This window comes from Homarus americanus, unplaced genomic scaffold (genome assembly GCF_018991925.1).
Source record: "Homarus americanus isolate GMGI-L3 unplaced genomic scaffold, GMGI_Hamer_2.0 scaffold39675, whole genome shotgun sequence".
NCBI lineage: Eukaryota > Metazoa > Arthropoda > Malacostraca > Decapoda > Nephropidae > Homarus > Homarus americanus.
The window spans coordinates 13,497,291-13,514,526 of record NW_024736071.1 but is presented as its reverse complement, the minus strand read 5'-3'; the positions used below and the strand labels follow the sequence as shown (position 1 = coordinate 13,514,526).

General features: G+C 35.5%; 1 protein-coding gene across 3 annotated transcripts in view; it reads left to right on the top strand.

The window, feature by feature from the left end:
* LOC121871802 (YEATS domain-containing protein 2-like) overlaps nt 1–17,236 on the top strand; it is a 124,782-nt gene that overhangs the window by 41,042 nt on the left and 66,504 nt on the right. For all 3 annotated transcript variants that reach the window (XR_006089949.1, XM_042374301.1, XM_042374300.1), the window contains exon 6: nt 11,121–11,281. Coding sequence is in view for 2 of the 3 variants with exons in the window: in XM_042374301.1 (XP_042230235.1) it covers nt 11,121–11,281 (161 nt within the window). In the remaining variant the exon portion in view is untranslated. The remainder of the gene's footprint in view (nt 1–11,120; nt 11,282–17,236) is intronic.

The window sequence follows — 17,236 nt, the reverse complement described above, 5'->3', positions numbered from 1 at the left end:
TTGGTCTTAAAAACTCGAACTTCACACAGGTGTATATTATGTAAACCAGGACATGGGGGCCAGGGTTTTTAGGGGGCAGCAAAAGTACACGGATTTTTAACATTCACGGGTGTCTCTTGTTACCTAACCCCGCGTATGTTAAGGGCCGACTGTACTGTGCAACACTCCGTCTCCATCCACCTTCACTGTACTGGATACAATGTGTGACCTAGCATGTCTTGGAACCCGGATGTGCTTGTGCTCAGCATTATGATCGCATTTGAAAGCTTGAATTATTATGGCGATATTTTTAAATTCAAAACCTAAAATTTTGGCCCTTATTTTTAATCAGATGCTATTCGAATTTTAGATGTATCCGAATTTTTGAGGTTCGAATTTTAGAGGTTTCACTGCACAGTATACAGTACTTTATATGTATACTTTTTCTGTGAGTTGGAACCAATTACACAATATCCCATTGAAATAATAGATTCGGTTAACGAAATTTTATGTTAACGAACGACTCTGTGGAACGAATTGTGTCCGTTAACCGAGGGACCACTGTATAAGAAACATAATACTACTGTACAGTACACACAAAAGCAATAAACAAATCGAGAAATACAATGCAGTAATATAAAATTTATGTATAGTAGTGTATTCCCACCATATACAGTACCCTGTATGTATGAAATTATATTTGACACTGATCTAACCATCACAAAGGCAAACCCACCTTCCCTTGAGTTAACTTCATTGCCACATGGCCACAATTTTAGATATTAGTATTTATACTTTACTTAAGCTCCAGTTTGGCTGTATACAGTGGTCCCTCGGTTAATGAACACAATTCGTTCCAGAAGGTCGTTCGTTAACCGAAAATTTCGTTAACCGAAACCATTGTTTCAATGGGATTTTGGGTAATTGGTTCCAGCTCACCGAAATCGGTTGATAATGATGATGATGGGAATTAGAAGTGGGGGTGGAGGAGAAGTCACCCCATGCTTCATGCCGTCATTTCACCCATAAAATTTTAAGTTCACTTGGTGTAATTCAAGACTTTTTTCTTTTAAATCAACACTGCCCTGCATTATATATTGTCAATATGTAAAATAAATTTCAGAATGACCAATAATTGTACTGTAAAAATGTAAAACTAGTTTATGTTCAAGAGAGTCTCAAGCAAGATGCTTCCTCCACTGATCAGGGACACAAACTGACGCCATTCTGGGTGAGTCAAGTGGCTGATTGGTGCACTAAAAACTAGTTCCCTGTACTTCAATTATGTTAAATAATTGTTAAAATGACTAAAAAATTTAATATAAGACTTGGAAAATTATTGAATAGGACAACCTTCTTGATATTTACTCAAATGGTAACGAATTTAAGCCCTAAAACTGATTACTGTATTGGCGGACTCATACTACAGCTGGTGAGCAGGCGAAAGCAGGCAAAAACATGTTGGGAAAAATTCGTAAGGAATTCGTTAACCGAATTGAATATTCTTATGGAAGGTAATTCGTTAACCGAAATTTCGTTAACCGAGGGATCACTGTATTGTGCATTCGTGGTCAAAAGTAGTCCTCCACTCCACCACCTAACCCTTGTGCCTTGCCGGGTCTTTTCTGCACAGCAAGTCAAATGGGGTGGAGCCCCCTCTTCACCCCATGTGGATGCAATTTCCATCCTCCATATGCTAGCAAAAGTATTTTAAGAGCTGCAGTGTGTACCATCCATGTTACAGAGTATTTAAGAGGTTAGAGAAGGAAGAGGACTTGTGTTTGGTAGATGATAATAAATTGTCGTTTGAGAAACACACTCAAAGACTTGGGGAAGGGCCGTTTGTTGGGAGGGGATGGTGTGGGAGGGTGGTATGGGATGTAAGTTGCTCATTAAAGGAAGGATATTTAAGAAAGCAGGAAATTCATGAAAGAAATAATGGAAGGATGGATGAAATTTTTTTTTCTCTATATTATCTTGGAAGAGTAATAGATGAGGACCTCTATTTTTGTTTATTATAATGTGCCATCCATTTCCTTATTTGTCCTTTTTTGGGGGGTTCTGGCTTTAACAGCTATAATTTGATATTTATAGTAACGTTGACACGAGGAGAAATATTGAATACGAGGATGAAATCACATTTATTTTTAATATTTACCAACACAAGTCACAGAGAATTTCAATAGACCATCCATTATCCTCCTCGCCTGGCAATTGTGATCTCCATGGCCTAAAATTATATCATTTACAGTATATGATTTTAGAATTCAAATATTTTTTTTTTACATTACACACCCAAAATTAGTAATTTTAATATAATATGTCAGCAAACTGTCAAAAATACTCATGGCAGCCAGTTTACCAAGTAACCAGACTCCTCCCAGTGGGTTAATCAATGTCTCACAGTGACCCCAACGTTCCTTTGCAATTTCTGACACGTAGTCAGCCGCGCGCAAACTGATAATTTGTCCATGATTTGCCAATCGACGTTCTATAGCGTCCATCCTGGGCTGATTGTGGAGGAGTGGCAAAACACCATTGCTACTACCACCTCCTCGCCTCGCATTGATTTTCACAGCTCACATAAATATACTACAGGGTGGACAAAACACTTCCTTTTTTTTCCAAGAGCGGTAATAGCGAGAGATGGAGGTGATCACGTAACAACCTCGTTTAGTGTTAGTGGTGGTGAACCACGCCTCATTCTCTCTTATGTTGTCATATCGGGGACTTTCCCTCACATAAACTAAACTCTTTATATACCCTAATGTCACATTACCTCCCAAAATATTGCTCGCATGCCTCCTCAGAAGCTCAATTAATGGCATAGATAACTAAGGGAAAGTTAAGTCCATACGACACCTCCACTTTACCTCTCCGGACAACCACTCTCCTAGCTCTCCTGCCATCAATGCCTCCCCTCACCCTCTTGTGACCCGTTGTGTAGAAAGGCCTTGAGCTCACGGGTATGGTAGTAGGAGGCGCGGATGATTACTTTTGACCGTGACTGTGCAGGTGTTCTCCAGCTACCATTTATATTACTAATGTATGCTGTACTGTATTTTGTATTTTTAAACATCTTAATATCTGGTAGGTTCTTATTGAAAATAGTACAGTACAATACTGTAATTAATAATTTTGTTTTAACAAAATATGCTGGAGAGAATATCAGTGTTTGCCTTACATAGGCTCTCATGTGTTTATACACTGTGTCTAAAACAAACAGATTACTTTGGTTGCCACTACAGTAGTGTATGAATTTACTGTTAAAAATCTTGTGTATGAAATATTTTTTTTTATTATTACAGTACAGTATTGTATTGTATTTTATTATTACCATAAATTATTATTACAGTAAACCCCTGATATACTGGACACCATCTATAATGGACCCTATGACTTGTTCAGACTAGGTTCATATATTACTGACTCAGGTCCATTAAAGAAAATATAACGGACTCAGGTTCATTATATTAAAAATCTACGGACTCAATTACTCAAATTACCGTACCCAAAATCCAAATTAACTGCGTTAAGAATATTTTAACGTTACTGTACAGTATTCGTCAATTTCCGAATTTTTTTGTTTAATTATTCATTATTTTCTGTTTAGGTTCAGATTTTTCCTCGTTATTCCAACCAACAAGCATACTTAGTTACAATGCCTTGGCTGCCACATAAAATATTCTATTTGTAATTGCACTATACCCTCATTAATTCAACAAAAAAAAAAGGACTGGGTCACTCTAATTACCAATAAAAATAAAATCCAATACTTGACAGATGGTAAGTGCTGGCAACATTGTTAGGGAGGACAGGAACGATCAACTGTGTACAGTACTGGTGCTGTAAATAAGAGCTCAGTAATATACTATGAGGCAATAGCTCATAATAATAATAATAATAAACGGTTTATTAATAGAGTTGCAGCCGGTGGTAATATTAATTATTTTTCATTATATTTTATTAACCTGGGAGAGAAAACGGACTCCTATGATGGAGGACACAAGCACTCACACGTGCCACTTATACTGACAGACTTGACACTCACTTACTTGACAAGTTTTACCAACCATTAGTTGTGTACATTATCTAGTGAATTTAGTCAATATTGTACAGTACAAATAAACTGCAATACAGTGGTCCCTCGGTTAACAATGGAACAAACCTGTGCTGTACATGTACTAAATGATTACGGTACTTAAATTGTTATGTCTATTGCAAATATAGATTGTTTATATAGGTATTCAAATACATCACTATCTTACAAGAATCCCAGCAATGTAAGTTATATTCATCCAGGTCATTTGGGTGGCAAATTATGAGAAGAGCTTAGTCACTCTTAAGTAATGATCAATAAACACGCAGGCCTTCAGCGCCAACTGTCAAATCTTATCTCAAATAAATAAATAAACACCAGACACTCTGTCACCCACCCCCCCCCCATGCTCGCTGGCTACCTCCCTCCTTGTGTTCCTAGACAAAAGATTGGTGATAACTTTATTCTTTAAGGTGTTTATTTTATATAATATCTCAGACTAAAGTTAGGAGATTATAATTTGCATTGCTGGAATCCTTGCAAGACAGCCAATAATTTGAATATAAACATATATTTTGCTCAAGAGATAAAAATTGTAGTACATTAGTGTACATTTTATCATATAAAGTTTTCAAATGTATTTTTGGGTAAATTTACATAAATTTCTTCATTTATTTTCATCCATTTACATGCACACACCATACTAAAAGAAATAAATGACCTTAGTGCAAAGTTGGAGTGTACATGTACTAATTTCATTACGGTACTAAAATTGTTATGTCTAGTGCAAATTAGAGCAAGTTTATAATCAAATTAATCAGTGTCTTACAAGAATCCCAGCAATGTTAATTATATTCTCCCAGGTCATTTCACTGGCATTTTAAAATGAGAGAAGCTTAGTAGGACTGTTAAATAAACATACAGAGACCCTCGGCTCAAACTGTCAAACATATCACCTCAACCCCACCCCCCCCACCCCACCCCTCGCTGGCTCCTCTCCCCCATCTGCTCAACCAGGGGTTTATTTAGGCTTGCAGTTTTTATCTTATATAATATCTCAGACTAATGTTAGGAGATTATAATTTGCATTGCTGGAATCCTTGCAAGACAGCCAATAATTTGAATATAAACGTCATATATTTTGCTCAAGAGATAAAAATTTTAGTACATTTGTGTACATTTTAACATAAAGTTTTCAACTGTATTTTTGGGTAGATTTACATAAATTTCTTCATTTATTTTCATCCATTTACATGCACACACCATACTAAAAGAAACGCAAAAGAAATAAATGACCTTAGTGCAACGCTGGAGTGTACATGTACTAATTTGATTACGGTACTAAAATTGTTATGTCTAGTGCAAATTATAGCATGTTTATATTCAAATTAATCAGTATCTTACAAGAATCCCAGCAATGTAAATTATATTCTCCTAGGTCATTTCACTGGCTTTTCATAAGAGAGAAGCTTAGTCACTTAAAAACTGATAAATATAAACGCATTAGACCTGGGCCTGTGCCAACTGTCAAACCACTCCCCTCCCCCCACGCCCCCTCGCCCGCTCGCTCCCACCCACCCTCTCTCTCCCCCATCTGCTCGGCGTTGCTGGAATCCTTGTAAAACAGTGAATAATTTTAATATAAACGTCATGTATTTTGCACAAGAGATAAAAATTAATCACCTGTATCACATTACAGTAGTGATTTAAGAGTAAAAGTGTATATATATGTATATAATATTCCACATACACGTAAGTATAAATACAAAGTTTATCTGATGACCGGACAACGTCCATTTTGGTTTGCGTCACATTCCAAGAACGTATCTAGGACGATAACCGGCGCATGACTGTATTTTAAAGCATATAAGCATGAAAACAGTACAGTGGGGTATGCTATAACGAACGGATCCTACTACGAATATTCCTATAACGAACGGTTTTACTTATAAAATTGAGAATGCTATAACGAACGCAACTCCTACAACGAACGCGGATGAATACGGGACTATTTCGCCTGGCGCATGAATATTGTTGTACCGCGACCCACAACAAGAGCGTCAGGCGCCATCTTTGTCTCATTGTGTAGCCAGTGCACCACTGTTATTGTTGAAATTTCGTCTTTTGATGTGGAAATTCGCGTTATTTGTATAACTATTTTGTTATACAAGTATACAATTGTAACAATGAGTCGTCCAAAGCGAGTGAGAAAGCTAATAACCCTTGAAACTAAGAAAGAAATTATAAAGAAACGTGAGAATGGAAGAAGCATTGCGAAACTTAGTGATGAATATGGGATGGCTAAATCGACTATATGTACGATTTTGAAGAATAAAGAGGAGTTAAAAACTGTGCAAGTGGCTAAGGGAATCTTTAGACTTAGCAAAGCAAAGTGTAATGTGATTGAAGAGATGGAAAATTTACTCTTAGTGTGGATAAAGGAGAAAGAAATGGCAGGTGGTAACATTAGTGAAGCTATAATTTGTGAGAAGGCCAGACAATTGTTTGAGGACCTTAAAGCCAAGACTCCCAGTGGAAGTGATAGTGATGTGCCAGTGTTTAGGGGTACCTGCATGCTGAATAACACTAGGGTAAGATAAAGTACCGTATTTTTTACATTTTCCACAGAATTTTTCCAGTGTTAAGTGGTTGTATTTGGGGGCCTGGAACGGATTAATCCTATAACGAACGAATGCTATAACGAACGAGGTTCTGGAACCAATTACGTTCGTTATAGCATACCCCACTGTATATGCTTTTATTTATTATCAATACCAAAATTCCAAGCGCTTCAGGTGCCATAAATATGCAACCCAGCCACACGGCTAATGAACCTAGCCAGCCAAGACGTTAACACCACTGCTTCACACCCCTGACAGACAGACGTTTATTGAGTTATATTGAGTTATATGGCCGTGAATTGCCAAATCAACAAATGGTATTTGCTGACGGGGGGGGATTTTTACTTGTGTACAATGAAATGTATATTCCCTTTATGTGTTTGCCCTTAGGACAATTATTACTTTTACCTGTATTGTATATATATATGTGTGTGTGTGTGGGTGTCTGTACACACACACACACACACACACACACACACACACACACACACACACACACACACACACACAAAACACATACAAATAAATAATAATGGGCATATACTCTCACAAATACAATAATCAGAAACAAATTTATTAAAAATGTGGCAGTCCATCCTCAAGTCCGTGCTCTATTAATAAAGCAATAAAGCACAGATTTGAGGGAAGACTGTCACATTTTTAATAAATTTGTTTCTGATTTTAATTATTTATGAGAATTTTCCCAATATTATTTATTTGTATGGTAAAGGGAATTACTGTCTCTAGAATGAATGGCTCCATGTCCCAGCCGCAAACATTCTTGGGTACATCCAGAGTGTCATCCGTGAATAATAGAGGACCGCGAATTTGGGGGGGCCCCCTGCGCTTGTATAGTTTGCCACTAAACAGGCAAGAATAGAATGATAGTGGTGGTTATAAACATCCCTTGCATGTTGTTGTGTTAGAAGCTTGTGAGATAAATTTTTTCTCCTGGGGAGGGGGATCCAACCGTGCGAGTGAACTGCCTTTCAAGCACGGGAAAATGATAATGGTCACTTCGAACTATGTTGATATATAATGGACCGAGTCCGGTATTATTCCAGATCTGGATATAACAGACTTTCAACTTTAATGGATCAACCTTTCCCCAAATGAGTCCGTTAAATCAGGGGTTTACTGTATTTATATTCGATTTAATCATTATTGATTGAATGTCAGTAGTGTAAAGTCTATGGAGTGCATTGTTAATTTTACATAAAAATGGTTGTGGTTTTATGCTCCTTTACCGTCAGTTCTTAAAGTGTAAACTAATAATAAAAAAAAATTAATATATATATATATATATATATATATATATATATATATATATATATATATATATATATATATATATATATATATATATATATATATATATATATATATATATATATATATATACAGTATTACCCCGCTTAACGCGCTTTCACTTAACGCGTTTTCGCATATACGCGGTGCCTTGCCAAAGCTGAACTTTCACTTAACGCGGATTTTTCCACAGCAACGCGGTGAGTGTCCGGCTCGAGAGCTATTTTTAGATTCGCACCACCCCCCACCCGCCACCCTGCCTGACTGCCTGTTTTAGCTCATAAAATTCATACAAATTACCCAGCCAGAATATAGTTTACATTGCTGGAATTCTTATAATTTGGTGATCATTTTGAATATAAACAACATATTTTTTGCATTAAACATACAATTTTTAGATAAAATGTTTAATCTGAGTAAGTATGTTATCTTTTGTCCAAAATATATGACATTTATATTCAAAATATTCCTGGTCTTACAAGGAATCCAGCAATGTCAATTATATTATCCTAACTTTAGTTTGAGGTATTATTTATTAAAATTTAGTGGTTATCCCACACATCTCCTTGGGACGGTTGGTGGGGGGGAGGGAGGGACCAACCGACCGACCATCTGTTACCCGGTGAAGAATTATTTTTTTTTAACTGAAGATATTTGTTTTAGCTCATAAAATTCATACAAATTACCCGGTCAGAATATAATTTACATTGCTGGAATTCTTATAATTTGGTGATCATTTTGAATATAAACAACATATTTTTTGCATTAAACATACAATTTTTAGATAAAATGTTTAATCTGAGTAAGTATGTTATCTTTTGTCCAAAATATATGACATTTATATTCAAAATATTCCTGGTCTTACAAGGAATCCAGCAATGTCAATTATATTATCCTAACTTTAATCTGAGGTATTATTTAATACTAAATGTTAAAAACTCTTGAATGGAGGATTGGTGGGGGGTGGGGGGAGGGTTGGGACTGACCGCGCGGTTGGAAGAGGGGGGGAAGGCAAGGTGGGGTACTTTGATTGACAGATAGTGTTGAAGAATATATTTTTTTTTTTATTAACTGTAGATATTTGTTTTAGCTCATAAAATTCATACAAATTATCCGGCCAGAATATAATTTACATTGCTGGAATTCTTATAATTTGGTGATCATTTTGAATATAAACAACATATTTTTTGCATTAAACATACAATTTTTAGATAAAATGTTTAATCTGAGTAAGTATGTTATCTTTTGTGAAAAATATATGACATTTATATTCAAAATATTCCTGGTCTTACAAGGAATCCAGCAATGTCAATTATATTTTCCTAACTTTAGTTTGAGGTTATCCCACACATCTCCTTGGGACGGTTGGTGGGGGGTGGAGGGGGGGAGGGAGGGACTGACTGACCATCTGTTAGCTGGCTGTGTACTGTAGTGTGAGAGGGGGAGGGAGTTGAGTCCATTATTTGAATGGACATTAACTTGGCGACTGTATTTCTCTTAAGTATTAATTGTGTGCATGTACCATCATAAAATTAAGATGTTATTTTTACTACAACATAGTTATTTGTCGTCAAAAAGTGGAGTTTGGGGGTCGGGCTGGGTTCTATTGGAATTAATCCCATATGTTCTGTTATTCACTTAACGCGGTTTTCACTTAACGCGGGACCCTCTGGGTTCAATTGACCGCGTTAAGTGGGGTACCACTGTATATATATATATATATATATATATATATATATATATATATATATATATATATATATATATATATATATATATATATATATATATATATATATATATATATATATATATATATATATATACAGTGACCCCTCGTTTAACGAACACCTCGGTTAACGTAATTTCGATTAACGAACTGCCTTCCATAGGATCTTCAATTCGGTTAACGAAAAAAAATTCGCTTAACGAACTTCTTACGAACCGACCTCAACATGTTTTCGCTTGCACTGACCGGGCAACCAGCTTTAGTATCAGTCCGCCAATACATTAATCGGTTCTAGGGCTTAAATTCCTTACTATTTTTGTAAATATCAAGAAGTTTATACTATTCAATAATTTTAAAGTTTAATATTCAATTTTTTAGTCATTTTAACAATTATTGAACAAAATTGAAGGTAAAGTGACTAGTTTAATGCGCGGCATCCAGCCTCTTAACACAGCAAACAGGCGTCAGTCTCTCTCTGTTTTCACTGGAGGTAACATCTTGCTTGAGACTCTCTTCAACTAAATGCTTTTTTTCTGTGTTTCCAAGCAAATTATTGGTCATTTTGAAATATATTTTATATATTGACAATATATAATGCAGTGCAGCATTGATTTAAAGAAAATAATCTTGAATTAAACCAGAGAGCTAAAATTTTATGGGTGAAATGGCACCATGGGGTGACTTCTCTTCCACCCCAATGCCTTCTCTTCTTCCTTCTCCTCCACCCCCATTCTAAATCCCATCATCATCATCATCATCCAGGAGCCTTCTACATACACACCTCAAAGTAAGTGAACTTTTCTACCATTTTTGTTGAATTTAGGAAATTTTCGGTGAGCTGGAACCAATTACCCAAAAACCCATTGAAACAATGGTTTCGGTTAACGAACGTTTCGTTAACGAACGACCTTCTGGAACGTTGAGTTGGTTCGTTAACCGATATATATATATATATATATATATATATATATATATATATATATATATATATATATATATATATATATATATATATATATATATATATATATATATATATATATATATATATATATATATATATATATATATATATATATATGCTGATAACCACAAGGAAAGAAGAAAACACGAAGTTTCCAAGCGCTTTCGTGTAATTCACATCTTCAGGGGTGGACCTGGTCTCACTCTCCTCTGTATATATACACCTTGTTTTGTACTTCTCTTTAGTCTGTACTCACCCCTGAAGATGTGAATTACACGAAAGCGCTTGGGAACTTTGTGTTTTCTTCTTTCCTTGTGGTTATCAGCATATACCTAGATCACGCGCACCTACAGTGATTTACTTGCATATATATATATATATATATATATATATATATATATATATATATATATATATATATATATATATATATATATATATATATATATATACACACTAAAATATTATTAATACCCTCAGACATCCTCCATTTGTGTTGACTCGACGAGGCTGGGGGGAGTTCAAGATTCAGATAGTGTTGAGGTTTACAGACACTCGTAACAAGCAGGTGAAGCTCCTCCACCCACTGGTGCTGAGTCGACAGGATGACCCACTTGCTCTGACAGGATTATGGAGGTTAGGTAAGCCGATTATATGTATATGTAATAAACATCTTTATTTTGTGCAGCAAATTATAGATTGTAGATAATAACATCCACCACACCAGCTTGTATAGTAACCTCCCCTTGCGCTCTTGAACGCTTTTTTCTGCATGACATTGGGTGGCAGCAAAGTATGAAAATAAGTGAAGAGTAGGACATTGAGAAGTTTATAGGAATGTTACAATATTAACACTCTTGGGGTTTTCTTGCGCAAATTTGCGATGATCTAAATTATCTATTTGGGTTTTTCATGAGCAAATTTGTGTACAGTATGAACTCAAAAATAAAAATAAAATAATTTTATATGTGTATGAATGCTACATGAGTTAAGAGTAGGACATTGAGAAATTTATAGGAATGTTACAATATTAATATTCTTGGGATTTTCATATGCAAATTTGCGATGATCTAAATTATCTCTTTTGGGTTTTCATACGGAAATTTGTGAATGAAATCAAAAATTTAAATAAAACAGTTTTATATATGAGTATGACTGCTACATACACAAGTTGCACATTTGGAAACATTGGTGTGATATGGCAACTATGTAGACTTCCCTCCAAGGTTATGCGAGTGACCACACCAGTTGCCCTTTGTGGTTCAGTGGTGCAAGACATAACCTTGTCCTATATTTCACACCAATTTCTCAAGGCTTGTGCATGATTTCTCATTCGTCACAGTGATTTTATTTATTCATAACAGTGTTTTGAGCCATGCCTTGTGTTGCTGGCAATGGTGGAGGGGTGGGAAAACGTATACAGAAATATACCCCGATTTACGCGGTCAATTGAACCAACGGAGTAGCGCGTAAAACGAGAAACGCGTAAATGGAATAACAGAACATATGGGATTAATTGAAATAGAGACTGGACCGACCCCCAAACTCCACTTTTTCAGACACAATACCTACGTTGTAGTAAAAGTCGTATCTTAACTTTATGATGGTATGCACACACACATAATATGGAAGAGAAATATCAATAAGAGAATACAGTAATACCCCGCTTAACACGGTTTCGCTTAGCGCGATTTCACGTATACGCAGTGCCTCGCCAGAGCCAACTTTCACTTAACGCGGGTTTTTTCCACATATGCGCGCAGAGTGTCCGGCTGGAGACGCTATTTTTAGATTCGCCCCACCCGCCACCCTGCCTGCCTGCCTGCCTGCCTGCCTGCCTGCCTGCCTTATTGCCTGTTTTAGCTCATAAAATTCATACAAATTACCCGGTCAGAATATAATTTACATTGCTGGAATTCTTACAATTTGATGATCATTTTGAATATAAACATCATAGATTTTGCATTAGACATACAAATTTTAGATATAATGTTTACTCTGAGTAAATATGTTATCTTTTGTGCAAAATATATGACATTTATATTAAAAATATTCCTGGTCTTTCAAGGAATCCAGCAATGTCAATTATATTATCCTAACTTTAGTTTGAGGTATTATTTATTAAAATTTAGTGGTTTTCCCCCCAAAATTTCTCAGTGAGGGAAGAGCCAGGGAGTGTAGTGTGAGAAGAGGGGGAGGGAGTTGAGTCCATTATTTGAATGGACATTAACTTGGGACTGTATTTCTCTATTTATCTTAAGTATTAATTGTGTGCATGTACCATCATAAAATTAAGATGTTATTTTTACTAGAACATAGGTATTGTGTCCGAAAAAGTAGAGTTTGGGGGTCCGGCCAGTCTCTATTGGAATTAATCCCATATGTTCTATTGTTCACTTAACACGGTACCCTGTGGGTTCAATTGACCGCGTTAAGTGGGGTACTACTGTAATATACTGTACCAGGTAAAAGAAAAAGCAAGGTTTAACACTTATGTCAGGTTAGGTTAGAAAAAAATCAAGGTTTAACACTTACGTAAGGTTAGGTTAGGTTAGAAAAAATCAAGGTTTAAATCCAAAAATGGCGGCGCGGCAGGACCGCCAGCTGCTGTCCGCGTATATGAGTAGATGCTCCGTGTAAATTGGGCATTACGGTTCTGGCAGGTGTTACGACGTCTCTAAATTTACTTTAATATCCAGGTTCTAGGCGTAACCAAACAAAAAAAGTGAAGTAAATCAAAAGGGAATAAAATTAAACAAAGTAAACCTTTAAGAGTTTAATTAAATTAAATATTAACACAAAGAGCCTCGTAGGCTGTCACAACAAATTGATTCACTATCGAAACCTTTAAGACACAAATGATACGAAAACATCGAAACAGGATTACGTTAACACTGCATAGACATATTAATAACTAGCACTAAAATTCACTATCGTGAACAACACTGAATTACTTAAATGTAACTAAGCAAGCACTGATGGACACATAAGGGACATGAATAGGTACTCACATAGATATACCACATTGGTGGCGACAGGAACAACACAGAAATAAAATGAAGTATAAGTAACAGGTGATGGGTGTCACTCAAAAGAACGTGAACTGAACGACAAGAGGACTGGACTGAACTCCGTCTGCTGGTGGAGTACTATATATAGGGTCGGCTCCCGCCAATGCGACACGCTGGTGAAACATGGGCCGTTTAGCGATGCAGATGGTCGTTAGAGAAACAAAGAATGCTTCTTACAATACTAAATGAAGAAATAAGATGGGCTTGAACAAATAATAACAGTTAAAACCTTAACAGCACAGGGTAAGGTGACTAGATTATATAATAGTAAATATAACACATCATTACAGGAATAATATGGAACAACATGGAAGCATGTTATAAAAAATAATAGAAAAAATACGACACGGCCGTAACACAGGGTACCACGTAAATGACAAAACGCGTAAAATGCAAGGAGATTGCACCACGTGCTGATAGTGTGGTGCCTCCAGAGGCCTCTCCCAGTGTCCTTGGCCCTTCTAGTGCAAGTAATAATTTTTCTGGCCCTTCAACAATCAATCCTAGTGCGATAGGAACTGCCCGGTGTGTCGTTGTGGCTAAAAGGAAAAATAACTTTTTTTTTTTGTTCATATGGCATCTCGGCCTTCCCAGCTGGCTTACTACCCCCCTGCGTGACTGCTCATCTCCCTGGCAAGTGCACGCTTCTTGTACTCCCACTAAAACTAGATTTATTCACCTTGTTCAGGAGGAGGGGGCAGGAACATCACCAAGTGCTCCAATATCTAACAACGTGTAAATACAGAAATTCATTTATTTTTGTAAAAAAAAAATAATATTTTGCATTACATTTAGCCAATAATTTATAGCAATTATATCATTTCAATTTCGAAAATAATAAGTGTTTATAAATATTATGTATAAGTTACTGTACAGTATATAAAAACTATACTTGTGCTTATGTATAATTGTAATAATTTTATTGTGATTACTTATATAAAACTATTTGTAGATAATGTATTTACAATCTCTCCTCGACTTACGACGGGGTTCCGTCCCGACGACCAGGTCATAAGTCGAATTGGTTGTAAGTCGAAAAGGCAAAAATAATACATAAAAATTCTAAAATGGGTGTCTCTTTTTCTTCTCAGCACCACGAGAACTCTCATTTTTACGCTTGCCAGCCTTTTTAAAGGGAATTACAAACGAAAAAAATTCATAACACAGCGCGATCACTGACGTTGGGACTCAAAAATACGTAATGTGAAAAATATTTTATACGACCACGGCGGTCATATGTCCGGGTTGTCGTAAGTCGAGTATGTCGTGAGTCAAAGAGTACCTAACCTTAATGTAACGAACCTGACATTTTTATCTTCAATAGTAAGCTTGCTATGACTCATTATGTACAATTGTCTTTTGCACTCGGAGGGATAAAATTTATAATCTGTACTCAGCCTGGGCATGCTCATCAGAAGCACAATTTACACCACTATTACCTAGCGAAATATTAATTTTTGTTTAACTTGTCATCGACAACTATTTTTTTGCTAAAAATGTATGCTTTATAATGGACGCACTTTTCAAGTAATTTGTACCAAAATAAATGATTTGTATTGTCCACATTTATGATACATTTTTTATGACTGAGTAAACTTGCAAATAGACCTTATTACAGTAGGGTCTCATATTTGGACACCTATTTAGACTGTAAAAACCTCGCGAAATTCAAATCGTCCAAATTTAAATACAACTTCCTTTGGAGAAAATTAATTTGAGTCTGGTACTTTTGATGTTTGGCTAAATTTGGTCTTATTTACCCTACTTTTTTGGCGAATTACTACCTGTAATAAAGCAACATCCGAATAAACCAACGAAAATAACACAGATAAAGTTAGATAAAAACTAAAAACAGCACAGAAAAAGGTTTATGTTCTACAGTTTTAGCTAGAGTTGAACCTGATGACTTGGCAACTTCGTGATCCAAGTAAAAACACACACAACAACATTGACTGTCCTTATGTTTTCAACTTTACCACCACTGGTGGATAGAATTTTTGTTTTAAATTCAGAAACATTAATTAAAATATATATGAACAGTAAATAAGTGTTGCTTTCATATTCTTATGTAGAGTAATGACGATATGTTTTCACATGTGCACACTTACATACGCTCAGTCTCACTTTTTTCTTTATCATTAATGATTAGCTACTTTTATTGTTCCATTTATTAACATTAAATAACATTACTTAAAACAACCATATTAATTTTTTTACATTAATTTTACTACAGCTACAACCAGGGTCTTATTTTCTTCCGTTTTATATGTAGAACCAATCAGTCACTGGTTTTGTAAACATTAACAAAAACAATGCCCTCTCGTCTCCTCATGTGTTCTAATGTTCTACGAATTATTAATGAATTGTATTGTTCATTTTGCACACATAAACATTAATTCAGTCAAAACAACGTTCATTTATAAAAGATAATGAATCTTTTGTACATAAGAGAAATGACGCTGTTTACACGATTGTGCACGTCTGAACGTTGGTGGACCACTCAGACCTATCGAAATTCGAGTTTCCGCCATCGAAATTTGAAATTGTGTAGTGTTTTTTTTTTGTTGTTGTGTGTCCAAATAAAAAACGTCTAATTAAAAACTCGCGAAATTTGAGAACCCACTGTAATGTGGTATAGCCGTAGATATCCGTCGGTAATGAAAGCAATACAAGGTCAAGTGAACATTTTCCCTAGACTCCGCATTCTTGGTATTGCTAGGACCAAGTTATAACAAGCTATTCTGCCAAGTATCCAAGAAGTACCCATGACTCATAGTTAAATAATACCTAACCCAATCTAAGTTCATCAAACCTAATAAAAAAGGGGGTAAAAATTAATAGTAGTATGGCATTTTATTCTTAGAAAAAGAATTAGGTTCATAGGTTTTTTATCCGATATATTCAGTTGTGATTTTTTCGCTGCAAAATTGGTGAAATCTATCTTACCCTAACAAAACCTAACCGTACCTTACCTTATCTAACCTAACCAAACCTAACCTAACCTAACCTAGCCTAGCCTAAGAAAGCCGCAATGCAAATGACAAACAATTAAGTTCTCTAGAAAAATTTCATTTATTTTTTAAATACTGTACATTTTCTTATAACTTTTTAAAATCATTTCTCCAACATATCAATAAATCTGTTGATGTATAAACATAACTTAGGATGCCACTATTATCCATTTTAACCTTTGATTATCTCTACAAATGGATTATAAAAAAGGAAAAGCTAGGTTAGGTTAGGTAAGGTAAGGTAAATTTAGGTAAATTTAGGTTAGGTTAGGTAAGGCATGTTAAGGTTAGGTTAAGGTAAAGGTTAGTTAAGGTTAAGTTAGGTAGAGGTTAGGCTAGGTAAAGGTTAGTTTAGGTAAAGGTTAGGCTAGGTAAAGATTAGGTTAAGTAAAGGTTTGGTTAGGTAAAGGTAGCTTAGATTAGGCTTGGTTAGGTTAGGTAAAGGTTAGATTAGTTAAACGTCAGGTTAGTTAAAGGTTAGGTTAGTTAAAGCTTAGGTTAGTTAAAGCTTAGG